Genomic DNA, 15,584 nt, shown 5'->3' with positions numbered 1-15,584 from the left:
TTCCATCCACCTCCCATTACCTTCTCCAACCTCTTTTAATTGCCCATAATTTGCAAATTTCAAGGCAAAATTATGTTTGGTATATTATAATATTGTATTTGGGGTTTAGTTTTACCTGTGTTAGCATAAAAAACAGTATTGTAAGGAACTGACAACTCCTAACTACACACATTACATAGAAAAAAATATTACTAATATTCAGAAAGCTTGTAATGTATGAAAGTCTTGTGAACACATGGATTATTTATGCATCCTCATTTAAACAAATACATACATTTATTTATTCTCATAATCTATCATTGAAAAATGATGGCTCATGTTATTTAATGCTCTTGACCTCCATTTGGCAAAAATAGTTTTCAAAATATTTGTCTTTCTCCAACGACTTATATTAGAAAGCACCTAATTATAAAGTTATTTAAACTTCTTGCTTAAAGAGAAGAATAAATCTACCTTTTTTTATTTGACAAATCCAATCAAGCTGTACTTCACAGACTGAAAGGAACCATCCCTTAGAAAATCTCCCTCCATTGAGCAGGCCACAGAACTTGTATCCTCCTGAATGTCTTGGACTCTCGTCCCAGTTTATGTACCTAACCTACAGAAGAAATAATTTTTGTTACTCTTTCCATCTCTTTCTGCAGTTTTACTCTCTATTGGCAAACAGGAACAAACTTGATTTGTCTTAATGTTTCTGTCTCACGCTAAAAAGAGGTGCAAATATAGTGAAAGCAATAGATATGAGAATTTTAATAGCGAGGCCAGGATTTCAGAGACCAGGAGATCAGGATGTCTTGCCATGGAGGGCTTCTCTTCTTCTTTGAGCCTCAAACCCTAGGCACAGGCAGAACAGAAACAGACAAATGTACTGTTTCTAATTAACTTCTAACTATGAACTCCACTCCCTTTCCCACAATACTAATCAAGCGAAGACGAGGTAGCTTTTGCATCAACTGTGACATGGTTCAAAATTATATTGTCCAGCAGACAGCCAGTGCCAATGACCATACCTGGCATCAGTCCAGCCTTCACATCTTCCACCTCTGAGGTTAATGCAGATGAGAGTGTGGTTTTTTGGGAGGAAAGTCACACCCCACAAACATAATGGAGTTTCCTCTGAAGAAATCAACATCCAAATGGGAATGAAGAACCATTAGATATAATCTACTTGGGATTTTCAAAAAGTTCTTGCCAAGATCTCTTCCCAAAACTTATAAGAAAACTAATGTGTTACAAGAAAAGAAAAAGGTCCTTGCTTGGGTTAAAAAGTAGGAAATAGAGAGTAGAAGTAAAGGGAGAGCAATAAGCAGTGGAATCCCACAGGAAATTTTCAAATATCTGTGGATATTTACATGGGCTTGAGAGATGACTGGATAAACGCATGGAAATAGATAAAAATTAAAGCTCTGAGCTCTGGTTCTGAAAGGCCCTGAGCCATCCCTTGCCATCACTTCTTGGGGAATGCAGGAGTACACTGTGAAATATGCTTGCTGTCCCATTGGCTCTTCAGATGCCTCTGGCCACTGCCAGAGACATAATACAAGGTCAGGTATGACCAGTTTTTATATTCTGACATTACGTGTTAGTATCATATTCTTGGAAAAGAGGACATGTTGGAACCCTGTTCAGGAAGCTACGGATCATTATAAGAGACAGATGATTTTCATATATTCAAATGTGTTGCTCTGATTTTACTCATAGTAATAAAGGTTAACAGCCATGTAAATGTTTGCAGGATTATTGTTCTCTTTTAGCAGGATAACAGCAAAAACACAAAAAGCTTATGTACAATCCCCCAAATATCTTACGCAACCAAATATAACGGAAAATTAAAATACTCACTGGAGAGCCATCACTCCAGGCAAATCCTTCATCTGGATTCAAGGAAAATATACCAAGCCAAACTTCATTAAAGCTACAGCGACTTTCACTAACAGAAATTGCAAGGCAGAAAAGTGTGTAAACATCAACACAAAAAACATTCAGGAAAAGACCATTAAGCTCTGTACAAAACATTGTAAAATGCAGTAAAGTTGTAATAATTAACCTCTTACCTTTGGTGAAGGGCATACAGATGTGTATGTTCTTCACATAAATGTTTAATATTCCTATGGCTCTGTGGCTTATGTATCAGACCTATTAGTAGTATTGATTCTGTATTTTCTCTATGTTCTGTTTTCTTAGGAAAGGCCTTCACAGATTCAGAAAGTGGTCTCAGCATTTACTACTTCAGGGTGAGTCAAAAGTACATATATTGGTCATGTTTTCTACCCTACTAACAATGCTGCCCCCACAACTTCATGTATTTCTAAATAACTAATCATTATACTGTTTGTTGCATTGTTTGGGTTTTTTTAATTTCCTGGATACAAACAATTCTTTTTTTCTTATGAAACAGTTAAAACAAATTGTGAGTAGAAAATTTTTCCAAGTATTTCAAGTTATTTAGCTTTTGTAGAATCCATATGTTTCAGAAATCATCAAAGAGCATTGATAATAGTTCATATGAAATATTCCTTCCATTTGGTATGGTAAGCAGATACTCACTACATTGCTTGTCTTAGTAACGGTATCTCCTCTTTACTGTTAATGGTGACCAGGTCCCCTCCTATGTGTCTACAAAAATCTCGAGCTTCAAGCCACGATTTCTTTTTAGTATTTGTTCTGCAGAAACACTGTGGAGAGATTACTTTAAAACGCATTATGTATGTTATAATAAAATAAAGAAACGCAGTCTTTCTCACCCATAAATGAGGTTTCATACAAGCCAAGTAAAAGTCCATAAGTAAAACAGCATTATTTACTCTGTTGGTAAAAATTTTGATAGAATCATAAAGTTATAGAATGGCAGGGGCTGGAAGGGACGTCTGGAAATTGTCGAGTCCAACTCCCCTGCCAGAGCAGGACCACCTAGGCCAGGTCACACAGAAATACATCCAAATGGGTCTTGAATGTCTCCAGAAAAGGAATCTCCACAACCTCTCTGGGCAGCCTGTCCCAATGCCACATCACCCTCACAGTAAATAATTTTTTCTTCACGTTGAGGGGGAACTTTTTGTGCTCCAGTTTGCAGCCATTGCCCCTTGTCCTATCACAGGGCACCACTGAAAAGATACTGGCCCCTTCTTCTTGATACCCACCCTTCAGACATTTGTATACATTAACAAGATCCCCTCTCAGTCTTCTCTTCTCCAGAGTAAACAGCCCCAGGTCTCTGAACCTTTCCAGCTAGACACACTCTTCTTAATATACCCCAAGATACCATTGGTCTTCTTGGCCACAAGGGCACATTTCTGTCCCATGGATAACTTGTCCTTTCGTCCTCCAGGACTTCAAGGTCCTTCTCTATGGAGCTGCTTTCTAGCAGATCAGTTCCTAATCTGTACTGGTGCATGGTGTTATTTTGCACTAGAGCTGTCTAGCTAGTTAGTGTAGTGATAGCAAACAAAGGGAAGGGATTTCTAGAAGGGAATACCATTCCCTTTAACTTGTTTTACCTAAAGGAGGGCTCAGTCCACCTTCCAGATGAAGGGAAAGGAGAGTGATTGTGGTGGAGAGGCAAGGTGGCCTGGGAGGAGTCTGAAGACACAGGCAAAAGAGTGACCTTGTGGTAGTTTGTAACTCTGACTTTACATGCACAATATGATGTCTAACTTTTTGGTAGTTCAACAGAGAATAACCAAAAGTTTGAAATAAGCTAAAAATTGTTGTTTGGGGATAAAGTAACCCAAACAGAACAATTCAAAGCCCTTAATCTTTTAACTATTTAGACACTTACTTTAAAACAGGAATTACCATGGTTGTTTGATACCCAGCCTTCAGGGCATGTGGGGACTGGAGCGGTAGTTGGCAGAGGTGAAGCTGTAGCTCCCTTTGCCCACTGCTTGCAGATATATCTTTGCTTTGTCTCACAGTCAAGAACATTCCATAATCCAGCAGCACTCCCAGTTCTCATGGCTACACATCCTGGTTTACTTCCTTCATGAGAAGTAAAAAATACATTGGGTATTGTACACAGTCTAAATTGTTTAGTTTTCACCTAAAATCTTTGAGCAGTGCCCATTCAGTTCTGGCCATAGAATAGAAGTTATATTTTAAGTGTTTTTTACACAGCTGAAGAGTATTATTTTCCATTTGAGGAATTCATGATCAATTCAGAATCCTGTTGCTTAGCTATTTTTTTTTTAATACTGAATGTCCTGTATCAAGAATTCTGTATGTAGAAAGCAAATTTCAGTTTTTGCAGTGAAAATCTGCTATTTCAAGTGAGGAACTCATTTCTATTTAGGTATCTCAGTTCACATAACCTCAGTCATTGAAATTTTTCATATCACAGAAACATAGGATGCCAAGCTTGAAGGGACTTCAAGGATCATCTGGTCCAACCTTATATGGAAATTAACTCCTGGTACATATATAAGGCAGGCATGCAAACCTCTTCAGAGACATGATGAATTTTGTGCCATGATGTTTGCTGTAATTTTAGTACATTCTTTCAGAGGTGCATACAACACAGAAGATGCAGTCAAATGCACACTATGGGCCTATACAATGGCTTGTTTGTGTTCTTTCCTAATTTCCTATATATTCTTAACATCTTCTTTGCTTTTTTATTCCTCTTGAGCACAGACCTGACATATTTATGGACCTGTCTACCATGGTGCCAAGAACTGGCTCCTGAAATGTCAACTATAAGCCCATATTTTATGTCAATTCAAGAGAGGGGTTTTTTTTCCTATGAGGATCAATTTACCTGTATCAAAGTTCACCTGCAATTTTACTGGTCATACTCAATCACACATTCTGAGATCATCCTGCATATTCTCACAGGCATATCTTCACTATCAGAAAAAAAAATCAGTATAATCAGGAAATTTTGTCACCTCACTATTCCACCTTCTCCAGATTGTCTGTAAATGTGTTGAGCAGCATGGGCTTTGGCACAGATCATCATGGGCATCTGCCAGTGAGCACTCTTCCTCCATAAAAAATATCCCCTCTGCAATAAAAACCTTTTCTATTCCTTGCCTTTTGATCAAACTTTTTATTCATGTTAGAGCTTTCCTGTGTCAGGTCAGACTAGCTAAAAGGCTTTTGGTGACTGAGGTAGACCACACTGACTAGGTTTCCATTATTTGTATGCTTTTGTCTCCTCTGAGGAGCTCCAGGAGATCGATGAGCATAACCTCCCTTTATACAAGGAATTTAGATATATTTTCCAATATATCCCCTTTATCTTATTCTTTATTAGAGATTCAACTAATTTTTTTTTTAATTAACTCATTGGTCTACATTTTCCCTCACGTCCATGAAACTGTTTTAGATGTTGGCACCAAATTTGCCTTTTTTTCACCTCTTAGCTCTCAAGGCATTTTACGAGGTAGTTACACATTAGAGCAAACACTTCACTTAAGATATCCTTTACAGCTCTTGGATACCTTGCTGCTCTTCTTTATCTCATGTGTTCATTTGATAAGCTATTCTCCTGGTATTTCAGCTTGAAATAAACCTTCTGATCAAAACCTCAAAAAGAAACTTCCCAGCACAGAAAGCTCAGTTTCTCCTTCAGTGAACACAGATGCAAGGAAACTAATTTTTCTTCACTGTTCTTGACTAGTCTATACGTTGTCCTTTTATATTCTGATCATCAGCTGGCACCATAGACTCCCTGGCAAGTTTTCTTCTCATAGCTTTTACAGAACTTCTAATATTCAATGTATTTTGATTTTTTTTCTTAATATTTTTATTTTATTTTACAGTTTAGAATCTCCCTGAAGGTTTCTGAAAAAGTTTTCAGAAAAATGACCACTAGCAGGGATGTAGGATGTCTTTGTGAGACTCAATTCTTTCATAGCATTTTTAAATCTTATTTTCTGTGCTGCTGCATATATGATCTTATGAATGCACTTTTCTTAGCATCACAAATAAAAGAAGTAATGGTATGATCATTTTTGATATTATGATTTTGTAATTCTAACTTAAAATCCATATTACACTTGCTCTGTTTCAAACTCTCCCAGGCTGCCTTTACCAGTAGAGGGATGAGTGTGGAATAATCTCAGGAGTTTGCCTGTAACTCTTGTTTATCTCTTTGTGAAGATGAGCCAAAAGCTTAATCGTATGGGTAAAAGTATCAGATGTCTTGATATAAAACTGCAGGTCAAACTGTTCCCTTTCAAAATAAAAGATGGAGTTTGCAGTTTCCCACAGAGTTTTAGAACTGTAAGCTCTTGTAAAGTACACTGAAAGCTTAAAGCATAAAATTCAGAGGATTTTGCCAATGCAAACTTAAACAGGGACCACAACCTCAGAGAGCATCCATTATCCACTGTCAAGACACCTACCAGGCATTGTTGCATCCCAGTGAGTGAAGGAAACTGCTTCACCATTGGCCCACCTGAAAGTGCCTTGGTCCTCCACATCAGAGAGACCAAGCCAGAAATATTTCTCATGCCTCAGTCCAACAAGGCTAGTCAGATAGGCTTGTTCATACCTGTGAAAGGGATCATAAAGACAGGAGTCATCAAACAAAGTCATCAAATCCTACTTTTGTAATCTCATGATAAATCCTTTTCCCCTTTCCTTGCTTCAGACTGGGGGCAAGGTCCTTACGACAGGATTCATAGTCTCTGTATATCAACAAGCAAAAGAAAGACTTTTTTGCTGTGTAACTAAGAGACCTCATCTGTAACTTAGATAATTTGCTCTTTGACATCCTATTAGAATTGTAGTTCCAAGAATATTTCAGAACATACAACTTTTATCAATGTAAAAGTCATCATCATACCTACTTTCAACTGTGGCTAGGTAACCTTTTTCTCTTTCACAAGTGATGTTTGCTTCTGCAAATGTTGCTGGAACATGTCCAATAAAGTAGCAGTATGTCCCATATCTTCTCCAGCCCTGTAACATGATTTTTAAAATTCCATATAACTTTTAAATAATTGCGATATAGAGTATTAAGTGACAGATATCATTTAAAAATCAATTAAGCACAATAATAATTAATGTTATTAATTAGAAACATTTGCAGTGAAGTTACAGATTCTTTCTAGGTGGTTTCTGTAAATGGTTTTCTGAAGTTTATAGTAGCTGAGAGAAATTTATAATAAATAAACAAAAAAAGTCTATAAATAAAATATATAATTAAAATAATTTTGTACTACTCTCAGATGAGGTATTTATTTCACCTGAGAAATCGATGTTCCATTCTTATATGCTTACTTTATTGCAACCTGCATCAGTAATTTCCGTTTCACCAGCTACTTGTGATACAGGTTTTCTCTTACAAATGTAGCCAGCTTTCTTCTCACAGCCATAGTCTGCCCAATAGCCATCCTATGGCAGGAAAAGGAATGAAATCACAATGAGATTAGGATGAATAATGTAAAGGAAATTAATAATTTCTTTCTTTGTAACAAAAACTATTCATTTTCTTTCTCCTGTCATTTTGAAACATTTTTATTTTTTTGTTCTTATCCAAGTCTCCTAGCTGATAAGAAAAACAAATTTTCTCACATTCAGTAAATAGTAGACTGGGTTATTGTAGCACAGCTATGGCTGGTAGTGATAAGAAGAGATGAGGAAGGTGGTACCAAACCTGTTCTGCAGGGCCCTGTACAGGCAGCTGTGCCATGCAGGGGTGATTAAGGAGCCGGCACAAAGGAGGCGTCAGGAATCCCCAGATGTCACCAGGGGAAAATGGACAAGATAATGACTCAAACTACATTCAGAGACCTATTTTATAGCCCTAATAATTTCACCATTGATTTTTAGATGAACTTAAAGACAAAATTTCATCAGTGATGCAGTCATATTTTCTTTCTTTTTTTTTTCTTTTTTTTTTTTTAACAAAAGTTCATATTTATTCTCAGCCCTTGTTACCACATCCTTTTTCTAGCCATAGCTAGTTGCTGGAGTAGTGGAGCACGTTATTCTTTTATTGAGAAGTTAGTTCCAAATCTAAAGTAAAATATGTTACCTGGCCCTTGATCAGTACACAATCCTCTGGCCTGTTGCTTGTGGTGGATGGCTCTCCCAGGTGCCATTTTGTGTATGTCACTGGGGTACCATCACTCCATTCAAAATACATTTGAACCTTACGATCATTTAGCCCAATCCATAGCTTGTCTGCTGGCTCTAAAACATGGAAGTGCAGAAATAGGTAAGACCTTCTATGCCACTGCATCCTTCTCACAGCACCCTCAAACTCTAGAACGTATAAACCCTTTCATAAATTCATGAAGCATAAAATTATCTAGTGTTTTGCATAATCAGTTTATAAATTAATATTTTAACATAGATATTAGAATAAAGACAGTATGCTTTGGAAAATAAGGCTGTAATGAAATCCCTGGACTGGATTATTGTTTTCCATCTGGTAGTGTAAACAACTAAACCTTTTTTTTAGTGGGTTTCTTCCATCACTTCTGCAGAGACCTGTGAATTTGCTGATTTTGGTGCTGCTTGACCACAAGACACAAAGAATGACTTAGACAACCCCTGTAAGTTCCCCAAACACACAGAAAGCAGTACAAATATGATGGCTTTCAAATAAATTGCATTTTTTCAAAGTGGAAGTTAGATTTCATAATACTTTCACTAAGAAAGCTTCTCACTGGGATGAGTAATGTCCTCCTACCCTCATGCAAAACAAAACACAAGTCAGGACAGTTGAGTAAGTCTGCAAGTTGCAGCACAGAAGGCAGCATCCATTTTGAAGGAGGGAGGAAAACACTGCACCAGCCAAACCCTCTGGACCTCTCGTTCCTTGCCTGTCTTTGACTACATTTTTTCATGGTAATACAATTGTTACATCTCAATTCAGCTAGCTGGTACTTGCATGTAGGCAAAGGTAAAACTTCCCCCCTGGAAACACTCACTGTACCCAAGCCAAGACACCATGAAGCTGTGCTCCTCAAGGCTGTGGATGCTGGCCAAGTGACTCCCTTCCTTCTGACAAGAGGTGAAAGCATCTTCCCATCCTTTGGTCTCCCTGAAGACCTTGTAACAGTGTTCTATATATGGTGTCCAGCCATCTGGGCAAGTAACAGGCCCAATGTCACCTAGGAATATGTATCAGTGTTTTAGAGAAGTTCAAAAGCCATGCAAGGGACATCACACTGACAATATTTCATTTATTGCTGTAAAAGTGCTAAATGAAGAATTTTCTTTTCAATTTCTCATTAAAAGGAAATTATGGATGCACAACAGTAAACATAAATATGATTCTAAATCTGACATTTTTTAGCTTGGAAAAGGGAAGATTTTTAATACAAATACTATTAAGGGCAAATTGTAAGATTCTTACATAATATCTGTAACAAATACACTTATGTATTAATTTTAACAGCTTATGTATTCCTTGTTTCTTATTTGTCAGATAAATCCAAAATTATCTACACTAAACATAGAATACTTAAGATTTTTTTTTTAATTAAGTATATTCATAGACTAAAGGTCACCTAGCCAGATTTACAACTAGATTTATACATAGGGAAACACCAACAGGAAAATCTTTGTACAACTGAAATATCTTTTATCTTTGCAATGTGTCAGTCTTCCCTCTTTTCCTTATTTTTACTAAAGCATCTCTTCTGAAAAATAATTTTTTGTTTATTCTCCCTTTGCCTGCTCAGTAGTGTGTGGTTTTAACGGAGACACCTCACTACCAAAACACAGACAGACAGGACAAGTTGGAAATTCTTTGCTTTTACCTCCTGTGTGTGGTGGGACTGGAGATCAGCCTGGGAATGGTGCAGTGGTTGTAAAAGGCAAAGCAGATAAACAAGAAATAGTTTCTATTTCTAATTCAATTCTCCTAGTCATCTTTGTCAATGTCAATGCCAAGCATTATCAACACACATCAACACACCTGAGGGAGCCAAGGCAAAGTTTCTTCTCTTACAGATGTAACCAAGTTTCTGGTCACATTCCCAGTTTTGCCATTTAGCTTTTGTTTCAGGATTCAAAACCACACAGAGTTTTCCAGATTCTGGGGAGGGGCTTCCTTTGGGAAAGGTACAGGGGGAAAAAAAAAAAAAAAAGTGAACTTTCCAGAAAGGCAAATGGAGCTCTATCCTCTAATTCAACAGGAGAAATCACTCCTGGCTGAAACAAGAGCCCCAAAGATCACATCCTTCTCAGCTTTGGCAAGAGCTGAAATGCAGTATCATTCAAGCGGATATGAAGATGTAACCCCCTCATATTTTTGTTGATAGAAGAAATGGAAGACTGTATATTTTGGGGAAAAAGTATTGCTTTCAGAGGTAAATTATTTATGCAATTCATAGAAGGTTCTGCGTTATATTGCTATGGAAAAAAAAAAAAAAAAAAGCTTTTTCTAAAGCTGAAGCAAGAAAAGCTAAAAGACATATCTCATGGCATTTCTATCTGATAATAAAATGTTATTTGAGATATGTATATTTTTTCTTTAGAAATACAGAATTGAAGAAAGTCACAGCTACCTGGAGCCCAGTTTAAGTACTGGAAAGGGGTGCCTCCAATCCATTCCCATCCACTCCTCAAGTCCAGTCTGTTTAGTCCAACCCACAGTGCAGAATCTGTGTCTTTTGTTAACTCTAAGTAACCAAAAAATATAAATTATTTTATAAATACATTTTTTTAGCAATAGTCACTAATAATGTCTCTATGAAGACTTAAAATTCTTAAATATCTAAGTAAAAATATCTTTAGATACTGAGAGACCCAAAAAATTAGAACATGCTGAAACGTTGATCACTGTAAAAAACAATGAACCAAACAAAAAAAAAATCCTTTCTTATACTACCACCTAATGCAAAATAAGGACAAAAGAGATTCCAAAATGAAACCATTTCTGTAGAATAGGCTAAATTGTGTACGATTTTGGATTTATTTAAGTAGAAATATTAGTACAGTGTAAGTATACATAACAGTAATAAAGCTCTTAGAAGTTAAATTCATACCATTCCTCCAGAAATACATGGGTAGGTAGAGACCTGATGTGGGATCTATCAGTAACTGATATTTTTCAGTTTGTCAAATGAATGAAAAATCAGATGTCATATTGCATTTGACATAAAACACATCTTTCTTTTTTTTTTCAGAATGGTATCTTTTCTCTCTTATTTTCACTTTGTTTTAAAGGTTCTTTTAGAACAAAAAATGCAATTCTAATGTATTATTCCCACTTTTTTTCCTCTTTAAAAAATAATAACAATAAATCAATGTTTAATATAAGACAAGATTTTTTAAAAGAAAGTCAAGCTTTTACACTTGCAGGATGGAGTACTTTGGATCGTGTTTAAACTTGGTAGTGATTTTGATAAGGATTTGCAAATTCTGGAAGGTTTTCTTTGCTTAGGCATATTTATGTCCATAGACATCAACCAAAATCATACCAAATAATCCTCAGCTGTGAAGATGGACTGAACAGATCCCAAATGTAAGTCATAGTTTGTTTTACCTCCTTACCGTTAACGTATGTTTGTTCATGAATATCTGTGATACTCAGTAATTCTGCATTTTGCTGCTGACAGCTCTTCCTGGCTTGGTGCCATGTGAGAGCAGATTCAGAGTTTATTTGGTAATGGACATTTGTTAACAGATCTGTGACCCAGGTGGTGTCTTTATCTGTGGAGAAAATTATTATTTTGGGGGTTATAGTAACTTATTCACAGAAAAATGAGTTGCAGTTTCTTGTTTTGCATGGTATTCTCATTAAATGTCACAGGTACTTTTCTTTCAAGAGCACTAAAAATGTTATGAGTGGGATGGGAGAGGATATAGTTAAGGCTTGTAACAGGTAGAGCTGATAAATATTACCTCCTGTTCCATGAAGATACATAATTCAGGGATCTCTAAAAATGAAGGGATTGCATAGAAAAATGTATTGCATGGAGTGCAGCAGCAAAAATCCTAGATAGAATCTATAAATAGTTTTAAACTGGAAGAGGGGAGATTTAGGTTAGACCTTAGGAGGAAATCCTTCACTATGAGGGTGGTAAGACACTGGAACAGGCTTCCCAGGGAAGTTGTAGAATTCCCATCCCTGAAAGTGTTCAAGTTCAGGTTGGACAGAGCTCTGAGCAACCTGATCTAGTGGGAGGTGTCCCTGCCCATACAGAGTGGTTGGATCTGGATGATCTTTAAGGTCTCTTCCAACCCAAAACATTTGATGATTCCATGAACATGGCATTTCCTTGTGCAGAGAGCTGCAGAACGTGGCAATACATCATACAGTAAAGTACACTCTTGTAAACTGTGAGTTATTATAAAGATATTCAGATTCTGCTAGTGTTGGTTTGACAATACCACACTGAAGGGAAAGGCATGGGAACAGGTAACTTGCCTTTTGATGGGCAAAATCCGTATCGCTGGTCTGTGTCATAGTTTGCAGTGGTGGCACACCAGGGCCAGCCATCAGCCCGGCCCGCCCCTGTGCACCCACTGTACCATTGCTTGTTGTACATGAAAGGAAACACACAGGGGGCCCCAAAAGAGTTTCCTAGCAGTGTGAAGATCTCTGAGGAGACAAAATGATAAAGACAGTATGGAAAATAATAAACAAATGTAAACTGTGATAAATGTGACACCTATGCTGATGGCAGAATTGCATCTCAAAGTGCTTTCCATGTTACCTTTCCAATAACCAGAGCAAAATTCCTTTCATAATCTTTTCATAGTTAAGCTGCTGACATATGTTTTAGATCTGTACTATTCTGATGTAAAGTAATTTTTCATAGAAGAGGGCTACAACCAGACTTCTGTTCTGACCAAGATGCTTTTATAAATTTAATAAGGTTCCAGAGCTCTATCCAAATGTATTTTAAACAACATTAAGATTTCTATAAAATATGCAAGAGGAGGAAGTAATATTAAGATGTCCCACCTCCTGGCAAAAGTAAACATCAGGTTAGACAATCTGTCTCTGTTTTTACTCCAGTGACCATTAAAGCATCTCAAATACAGTGGAGTAGCTCAGGCTCAGGGGTGAATACTTAATATATGTTGTGAGCTGGTTTTAGAACGTTCATTCTGAACGTGGGAAAGCCATTCAGAACAATCAGACTTCAGCTACACAATGGACAATTGCACTGGTAATTATAATTATGCCATGAGCATCTTCATCTGCTGAGTCACAAAAGCCACACTTTCTCTACCTATACTGATACTTTCATCCCTTTCTCAGCTCATGCACATTGTGCTTCTTACTTGAGGATGTAATTTTATTTTCATATTGTTGTATAAGAAACTTATCAGTTTATATTCTCTGTTAACTGTGTAGTGACACAGTATCATGAGCCATAGTGACTTCAGAGAATAATTATATATAGTATGAGTAAGTATGTATGTATAAATGTACATACTGATATATAATATATATTTGGAGAATATAGAGAGAGCACATGTAATACTTATAATACTTGTAATACTAAAATAATTTGATGTATACACTAGAATACTGTGTATAATATATACATATATATAAAATAGGCATGCAATATGTAGTTGACAATAAATATGACACTAAATTCAAGGATGATTCCCTCAGTACCCTGGTTTTCTCTGGTGGTGACTGAAGGAATCAGAATACTCAAAGACCCAATACAAGCTAATACTGACAAAGAAATTAGCACAAGGGGTAAAAGAATCAATTTTTTATACCTTCATATCCTTGGGAACATAAAACATCCATGGCCCCATAGATATTCCACTTACTCTTTTCACTCAAGCCCTTCTTTAAAAAAACATGATCATGTTCTTCTTTGCCAGGACTGAAAAACAAATCTTCTCCTTGGATTGCAAGGAGGCTTTCATTTCTGCATTCCCACCACTGGAGCTCACTCGTTCGATTACATGGGTACAGAGTGATCACAGCCTGATCCTCCTTTGATGGCACCCCAAGACATAGGTTCAGTTTCACACTCATAAGCTGATGATCAGTGATCCACCTGAATTTTTGTGATTCATTGTCTTGATGGCAAGTGGCAGTTCTGACTGACTGCACAGCAGATGCCTGAAGACAAAGCTTGCTGATTTTATTATATATTAAAAATGTTTCAATGTCTGTAAAACAAAACAATTCAAAGTAAAATACTAATATAGAATGTATATATAATGGGTATAAGATCCCTCCTCCCATTTGCATGAACAGGGACTCATTGCTTTCCTATCAGATAAAAACATAGAATCATATCATAGAATGTTTTGAGTTGGAAGGGACCTTACAGGTCACCTAGAGCCAACCTCCCTGCATGGGCAGGTACTCCTCCTACTAGGTCAGGTTGTTCAGGGTGCCATCCAACCTGGCCTTGAACACATCCAGGGATGGCACTTGCCCAACTTCCCTGGGGAACCTGTTCCGCTGTCTCACCAACCTCACAATGAAGCATTTCCTTCTAATGTCTAACCTAAAACTCCCCTCTTTCAGTTTTGATCCACTACCTCTTGTCCTCTCACTACAAGTCCTTGTAAAAAGTCCCTCCTCATCTTTTCTGTAGGTCCCTTCAGGTACTGAAGGGCACCTATAAGGTCCCCCCTGAGCCTTTGCTTCTCCAGGCTGAACAGCCTCAACTCTCTCAGCCTGTCCTCATAGGAGAGATGCTCCAGCCCTCAGATTATCTTTGTGGCCCTCCTCTGGAATTTCTCCATGAGCTCCATGTCCTTCTTATGTTGGGGGCTCCAGAATTGGACACAGTACTCCAGGTGAGGTCTCACAAGAGACAAGTAAAGGGGAAGAATCACCTCCCTTGACCTACTAGCCACAATTCTTTTGATGCAACCCAGAACACAGCTGATTTTTTGGGCTGCAAGCACGCACTGCCAGCTCCTGTTGAGCTTCTCATCCACCATCACCCCAAAGTCCTTCTCTTCCGGTCTGTTTTCAATCCATTCTCCACCCAGCCAGTATTTGTGCTTGGGATCACCCCAACCCAGGTGCAGGACCTTGCATTTAGCCTTGTTGAACTTCATGAGCTTGGCTTAGGCCCACTTCTCGAGCCTGTCAAGTTCCCTTTCCCCCCAGCTTGTTGACTTCACCTCACACTTTGGTGTCATCAGCAAACTTGTTGAGGGTGCACTCAATTCCACTGTCCAGGTCACTGAGAAAGATGTTAAATAGCACTGGTCCAAGTATCGACCCTTGTGGAAGACCACTCACCAGAGGTCTCCATCTGGACATCGAGCACTCTTGACATCGCACTCTTTGAGTGTGACCATGCAGCCAATTCCTTACCCAACATGATGTCTTTGTATGGAGTCCAGTGCATCATCAACATTATGGTTGCTTTTTTTCTCTTAGACCTGCCCTTGCCTGTTCCCTGCCACTACGAGGTTCCCGTCTGTATTTCCCAAACTAACAATGCACATGGAGGCTCTGCCGCAGAACTGTAAATCACCCAGAAATGCCAGAGGACATGGAAGCCCTTTCACCAACATCTTTACAGGAGGAAAGTGGGAGGCACTTACCCACCAGCTGCAGAGCACCATGAACAAGACAGAGGACCAGCAAGAAATTGGAGAATATCATTTCAAATCCTTCATTCCTTTCTTGCCTTCACCAAAATCTGGATGGTCAGAGTTGCTAGCATTTACGTCCTGCT

The 15,584-nt window shown here is 37.8% G+C and overlaps 1 protein-coding gene across 1 annotated transcript in view; it reads right to left on the bottom strand.

Moving 5' to 3' along the window:
• Nucleotides 1-15,511, bottom strand: part of LOC104391899 (macrophage mannose receptor 1-like) — a 30,731-nt gene extending 15,220 nt beyond the window's left edge. Inside the window, exons 1-15 of the mRNA XM_010001250.1 lie at nt 15,451-15,511; nt 13,648-14,049; nt 12,332-12,505; nt 11,455-11,613; nt 10,467-10,580; nt 9,875-10,009; nt 8,883-9,065; nt 7,982-8,139; nt 7,225-7,338; nt 6,788-6,903; nt 6,345-6,493; nt 3,779-3,978; nt 2,548-2,675; nt 1,843-1,924; nt 454-598 (exon numbers count right to left, since the gene is read on the bottom strand). Coding sequence (XP_009999552.1) covers nt 454-598; nt 1,843-1,924; nt 2,548-2,675; nt 3,779-3,978; nt 6,345-6,493; nt 6,788-6,903; nt 7,225-7,338; nt 7,982-8,139; nt 8,883-9,065; nt 9,875-10,009; nt 10,467-10,580; nt 11,455-11,613; nt 12,332-12,505; nt 13,648-14,049; nt 15,451-15,511 — 2,320 coding nt within the window. The remainder of the gene's footprint in view (nt 1-453; nt 599-1,842; nt 1,925-2,547; nt 2,676-3,778; nt 3,979-6,344; nt 6,494-6,787; nt 6,904-7,224; nt 7,339-7,981; nt 8,140-8,882; nt 9,066-9,874; nt 10,010-10,466; nt 10,581-11,454; nt 11,614-12,331; nt 12,506-13,647; nt 14,050-15,450) is intronic.
• Between the last annotated feature and the right edge of the window lie 73 nt (nt 15,512-15,584).

Source organism: Chaetura pelagica, unplaced genomic scaffold, assembly GCF_000747805.2.
Source record: "Chaetura pelagica isolate M959 unplaced genomic scaffold, ChaPel_1.0 scaffold841, whole genome shotgun sequence".
NCBI classification, from domain to species: Eukaryota; Metazoa; Chordata; class Aves; order Apodiformes; family Apodidae; genus Chaetura; species Chaetura pelagica.
The sequence above is the reverse complement of the archived record's forward strand: the minus strand, read 5'-3'. Positions and strand labels throughout refer to the sequence as shown.